The sequence below is a fragment of the Chenopodium album genome, chromosome 3, assembly GCF_948465745.1.
Source record: "Chenopodium album chromosome 3, dcCheAlbu1.1, whole genome shotgun sequence".
In the NCBI taxonomy this organism is placed as follows: domain Eukaryota; kingdom Viridiplantae; phylum Streptophyta; class Magnoliopsida; order Caryophyllales; family Amaranthaceae; genus Chenopodium; species Chenopodium album.
The window spans coordinates 35045634-35051422 of record NC_137836.1 but is presented as its reverse complement, the minus strand read 5'-3'; the positions used below and the strand labels follow the sequence as shown (position 1 = coordinate 35051422).

At 47.1% G+C, this 5789-nt stretch overlaps 2 protein-coding genes across 2 annotated transcripts; both read right to left on the bottom strand.

The window, feature by feature from the left end:
- Positions 1-1944: 1944 nt before the first annotated feature.
- On the bottom strand, positions 1945-3683 carry LOC145625007 (uncharacterized). Its single transcript, XM_081678090.1, has 2 exons — positions 3164-3683; positions 1945-2072 (listed from the first exon to the last, which is right to left on the bottom strand). The coding sequence occupies exons 1-2, from the start codon at positions 3681-3683 to the stop codon at positions 1945-1947; spliced, it is 648 nt and encodes a 215-aa protein (XP_081534216.1).
- Positions 3684-4319: 636 nt separating this feature from the next.
- On the bottom strand, positions 4320-4940 carry LOC145625006 (uncharacterized). Its single transcript, XM_081678089.1, has one exon. The coding sequence runs from the start codon at positions 4938-4940 to the stop codon at positions 4320-4322; it is 621 nt and encodes a 206-aa protein (XP_081534215.1).
- Positions 4941-5789: the final 849 nt, after the last annotated feature.

The window sequence follows — 5789 nt, the reverse complement described above, 5'->3', positions numbered from 1 at the left end:
ATGAGGCGTTAGTGGCGCCTGATGCTTCTCCTGAGAAGCAGTCTGTCGCGGCTTTCGGCCGGGTGGCACCTTAGATTTCTGCTGCCAAAAGACAATGTGATCAAGATTCTAATGATTCAAAAACTACTGCTGATGATTTTGCTGATAGTGTTCTCCTGTTTCCCCCTAAGGGGGCTGAGACCACTGCTGTGGGTGAAAAACCCATTTCTTCTGCTGAGCATGTTATGCTCTTTCCTTCTACTATTGATGATGCCACTGCTGCGAAGGATACTGCTGTCCCTTCTGTTACAGCTACTAACTTCCAGCTCCCTGACGAGACTATCATGGAGCTTCCCAGATTTTCGCCGCGTCCCTCCGGGTTGAGGGGGCGGCTTCGAAGCGTTTCAAGAGGTGGGTTTTCCCGGGCAGGGGGTTCTCACCAGCAGGATCGTCCAATTATTGACTTGGAGGATGATCCAATGTCCCCTGCCCCTGCTGGAGATGAGCCTGAAGCTAAAAAGGCTCGCACCTCTCCTGGTCCTGATCCTCTTGCATCTACATCTGCCAACACTGGGCTTCCAGGTGGGAATGGTGATAGGGGATGGACACTTAGAATTCCAGTGAACTTAACCGTTGTGTTCACCAATTCTTAAGTGATGCTTTTGAGAACCCTCTGTCTACTACCTCATTTTCTGCCGGAGGAACTTTCCGCCCTACTGGGCTATTGAGTTTTCTGAGGTTCCCATTGATGTCCATCTTCTCCCTATACTCTGTCCAGCTGGAGCTGAGAATGCTCCCTTTCGTCCCCTGATGAATGTGAGGGCTGACGAGTCTTTGTTTGTGGACAACCCTCAAAAGGGTGGTACTTTGGGGTACCGTTTGACTCAAGGAGTTCGTCTGCCCGCTTACTCTATGCACGACTCTGTTAGTCTTCCCGTTGCTACGGCTTGTCATGACTTGCATAAGGTTAGTTTCTGCTTCTGCCTTTTCTTGTTTTTTTTATCTCCTCGTTACTGCCTTGTTTTATTTTTCTTTTGGCTAATTTCTGCCTTGGTTTACTCCTTTCCTTTTTTGTCTTTTGTGCAGCTTGTCAGGTCTGTTGGAGATTTATCCAATGCCTTGCTATCAGTGGAGAAGGAGTATCAGAAACAAGGCATTATTCTTTCTAAGAAGAATTTGGAGGTCCAGTAGGCTCAGGCTGAGAGGAATGCTACGGCCAATAAGGTGACTCCTCTGAGGGAAAGGGCGGACGCCCTACAGCTCCAGTTGGGAGAATTTCAGCTCACTTAGACCAAGTTGAAGAGTTGCGAGGAGCAGTTGGGGACCTCTCAGGCCAGGGTGCAGACGCTGGAGGCAGAGATTGCAAATCTGCAAGCTGGACACATAACCGAACTGGAAGCTGCCAGGAAAGAGGCACTCAAATCTTTTGCGCTCTCCCCTGTTTTTGCTAAGCTATTGGCTGATCGCCATGATGGTGGATGGGAGGCTGCGGCTCGGTGCGTTAGCAGCTTGTATGGTGAAGGTGAGGAGCAGCACGCTCGTTTCAACGCTTTCTGGGCTAAGGTTGAGACTGCAGGCGAGGCTGGTTTGTTTGATCTCCCTGATGATCACCCCCGTGCTGCCGGCTGCAAGATTCCCAACCAAGCTGTGCTGACCTTGGAAGTTCCTCTCTGCCTTGACGTTGCTGCGGCTATTAGAGTGGAGTCCTTGGCTGATGATCAATAAAGGTTATGGCGGCTGTCACCTTCTTACTCTAGTGGTTCCTCTGAGTTTCCCTTACCCAGATCTATTGTAACTAGGTAGTTTTTGTTACTATCTTTGGGGTGTATAGCCGCCAAAGATTATGTTTCCTTGTGTCTTCTCAGAATACTTTGTTTTTTGTTGCTGGGTCTGCCTAGCTTAACTTAAATTTGTGTTTTCTTGACCTTAGTTGCTCAGTGTTTCCTTGTCTTGGTGGGCGAGGGCTCAGCTTTGTCTATATTGTAACTGACCTGCTGAATGTTTACTCTGCCCTGGTGGGCAGGAGTTCAGCTTTATGTTGTATGCACTTTGTGATCTTCCTCTGTTGTTTCGCCTGCTATTTATTTCGTTACCTGCAATAGCAATATCTAGATCTTTTAGCAAATCAGCTTTTTTATTACATTTGGTGAAGTCTCGTAGGTTGGGCCTCCCTATCTTCTTAATTTGGCTGCTGAGTGATTTTTGCTTCTTTGTCCTCTACTGTGCTTTGGCAGGAACTTTAGTGAACTTTATTCTTCTTGTTCAATCTATTTTGAGTGCTTATGCATTGTGCACTCTATTTAACTCTGATAGAGGTTTGCCTGCACGCTGGTTAATTTATTCGATTGCTGTCTGTCTGGGCGTTATTCCGCTTGTTGTGCTGAGACTTATTTGTGTCAATCAGCTTTCTAATTTCTCGTCTTATGTCACTCAGCTTATTTTGCTGCGACTTGTTTTATGTCGTTCAGCTTGTTTGTGTTGCGACTTATTTTATGTCGTTCAGCTTGTTTGTGCCGTGACTTGTTTTATGTCGTTCAGCTTGTTTATGCTGCGACTTGTTTTATGTCGTTCAGCTTGTTTATGCCGCGACTTGGTTTTTTGTGCCACTTATTTCTCTTCGTAAGGGCTTATTGTATGTCTATCTCCCCCTTTTCTCTCCTCCTCAAAGAGGTGAGCTAGGTGGGACTAAGAGAAACTTAGTGTTGCCCACGTAGCTCATCTTCCTCGTTTCCCTTTATCTCTCCTAGTCAAGTTGAACGTGCTAAGCCTTCCCCTCAGGCGTCCCCGAGGTGGTGCCCTGTTTTACTTTGAGCAGGTGAGATGAGGTCTCAGGGAGGGATGCGTTAATTTGCCCCTTTGCGCTGGGGTGCTGTTTGCCTCTAACACTTGCGTGTGTTATTTTTCTTTTTACTTTTGCACGTTAGTGTATGATGCTAAAGCATGATATATTAAAACAAGTGTACGCAACATACTCCTCACGTAGAGGCTTGTATTTCATTGAATAAAAATGGCTCAAATGCCTTAATTGATATAACATGAACTAGATATAGTTTTTGCGGAATTGAAACAACTATCCCTGTTTCTTCTTAAATTCATGCTTCTTAAACAAAATATTTCTAAAACACATCAGCATTGAAACTGTTTCTTAAGACCTGACCTTCTTAATCTGCGAGGAGGAATGTACCTGGTCCTACCTGCTCGTGGATGAAAGGGCCTTCCCAGTTTGCTGACAGTTTTCCATGTTGATTTCCTCTTCCCACTGCTGCTGTCCTTCTGAGGACTAAATCTCTGGGCAGAAGCTCTCTGTGCTTGACTCTCTTGTTGAAAGCTTTGGAAATCCTGCTCTTTTGGGCTGCCAGCTTGAGAGCTGCTCTTAGCCTTACTTCTGGCAGGAAGTCTAGCTCTTCCAGCATGCGCTTTTCGCTTCCTTGTTGTTCATAATGCTGTATTCTCAGGCTGGGAATTTGCACTTCCACTGGGACGACTGCATCAGCCCCGTATGCTAAGGTGAAAGGTCTTTTACCAGTGGACTCCTTTTCTATGGTTCTATTCGCCCATAAGACTTCTGGGACTAAGTCTGCCCACAGGCCCTTGTATTCTTCCAGCTTTCTCTGTAGGGCCGTTAGGATCAGCTTGTTTGCTGCTTCTGCCTGGCCATTACTCTGGGGGTGGCAGACTGAGGCGCTTGCGTATTTGGTGCCCATGTCTTCCAGGTAATCCTTAATCGTGTCGCAGTCTAATTGGCACCCATGGTCAAAGACTATGCACTGTGGCACCCCGAACCTTGTGATGATGTTTTTCCATATAAACATCCTCACTTGGGTTGCCTTTATGTACTTTGTCGGCTCAGCTTCTATCCACTTAGTAAAATAATCTACCGCCACTATGAGGTACTTTCTGCCTGCTGACCTAGTGGTGAATGGTCCCAATATGTCCATTCCCCACTGAGCAAACCGGATCGGGCTGAGGATTGGGGTCAAATCATTTGCTGGCTGGTTTATGACTGGGGAGTACTTTTAGCACTTGTCGCAATTTTTCACATATGCCAGCTCGTCTTGAGCTAGGGTCGGCCAATATGCACCCCTTCTTAGGACTTCCACCCCTAATGCCTTTCCACCAATGTGATTGGCACATATTCCTGAGTGGGCTTCTTCCATAATGCTTTCTTGCTCCCATTCTGGGATGCACCTCAGCAGTGGCTTTGAGAAGCCTTTCTTGTTGAGCTCTCCATTCATCACCACATACCTATTGGCGTCTTTCTTCACTTTCTTCGCCTGTACTTCATCGTCGGGCAGCGAGCCATGAACTTTGTATGCCAGAATGTCTGCAAACCAGTCTCTCTATTGCCCAATGCAGTTTACCTGCTCCTTTTTAGCAATGTTGCTTTCCTCCAAGACTTCAACCATCACTGTCCTTGTGAGGCTCTGCAGTATGGAGCTGGCTAACTTTGATAAAGCGTCAGCCTGGGAGTTTCCTGCTCTTGGGACCAAGTCTATCTGAAAGTGAACTAGCTGGGCTGCCAGCTCTTTTACTTTGGTAACATATTTCAGCGTGGCGGCTTCTCTAATCTCATACGCTCCTTGCAGTTGGCTGGCGACGAGCTGAGAATCAGTCTGCAAGTGGACTTTGCGGGCTTCGGCCGCGATGCTCATGCGCAGGCCGGCCAGCGCTGCCTCGTACTCTGCCTCATTGTTCGATGCTTTGAACTTAAACTTTATGGCGTACTCAAATACATTTCCCTCTGGGGAAGTCATTATGACTCCTGCTCCGTTCCCCGTTTGGGCTAAGGATCCATCTACTTCTACCTTCCAGACCTCGATGTCATCCTCTTTCTCCTCATAGGAGGCTTCCACGATGAAATCTACTAAGGCTTGTGCCTTGATGGCTGCCCTTGGTTTGACCTCGAACTCGTACTCAGAAAGTTCGATGGCCCACTTTAAGAGTCTGCCTGATGCATCCATTTTCTGTAACGCCTTCTCCAGCGGGTGATTTGTGAGGATTTGTATTACGTGCGCGTCAAAGTACGGTTTCAGCTTCCTTGCTGTTGTTACTACTGCGAAGGCCAGCTTTGTACCTTTGCTCTGCCTCGGTCAGAACATGGCTCACGAAGTATATTGGCCTTTGCTGCTTTTGTCTCTCTACCAGCAGGACGGCTGCGATTATCTGAATTGATGCGGAGATGTACAGCTGCAACTTTTCTCTCAGCTCCGAGCTGATCATTGTTGGGAGCTTAGTCAGATGCTCCTTAATACCCTCAAAGGCTTCTTTTTCTGCAGCCCCCACTTAAATTCTCTATTTCCTTTCAGTAGCTAATAGAACGGCAAAGCCTTGTCTGCTGACTTGCTGATGAGTCTGGTCAACGCGGCCATTCCGCCTGTCAACCGCATGATATCTTTAATGCACTTAGGTTCCGGCAGGCTTAGGACTGCTTCAACCTTTTCCGGATTTGCGTCTATTCCTCTCTCGCTGATAAGGAAACCTAAGAACTTTCCTGAGCTCACTCCGAAGACACATTTCTTCGGGTTGAGTTTGATTTTGTATTTGTTCAAGGTAGCGAATGTTTCTTCCAGATCCATGATATGCCCTGCCTGCGTGACACTCTTGACAATTGAGTCATCGACATATACTTCAACATTTCTACCCTTCTGGTGTATGAACACTCTATCCATTGTCTTCTGAAAGGTTTCCCCAGCATTCTTCAGCCCGAAGGGCATAGCTATGTAATTGTACACTCCCCCTTCGGTGATGAATGCACTTTTCTGCCGGTCTGGTTTATGTAGGCTGATCTGGTGGTACCCTGAGAAGGCGTC

Bases quoted from the DNA above. Each gene is read 5' to 3' on its own strand.
- LOC145625007 (XM_081678090.1), bottom strand. From the start codon at position 3,683: ATGGGCACCAAATACGCAAGCGCCTCAGTCTGCCACCCCCAGAGTAAT. The intron at 2,073-3,163 runs GTACATTCCTCC...TTGCTATTGCAG, and splicing joins CCACGAGCAGGTAGGACCAG to GTAACGAAATAAATAGCAGG.
- LOC145625006 (XM_081678089.1), bottom strand. From the start codon at position 4,940: ATGGATGCATCAGGCAGACTCTTAAAGTGGGCCATCGAACTTTCTGAG.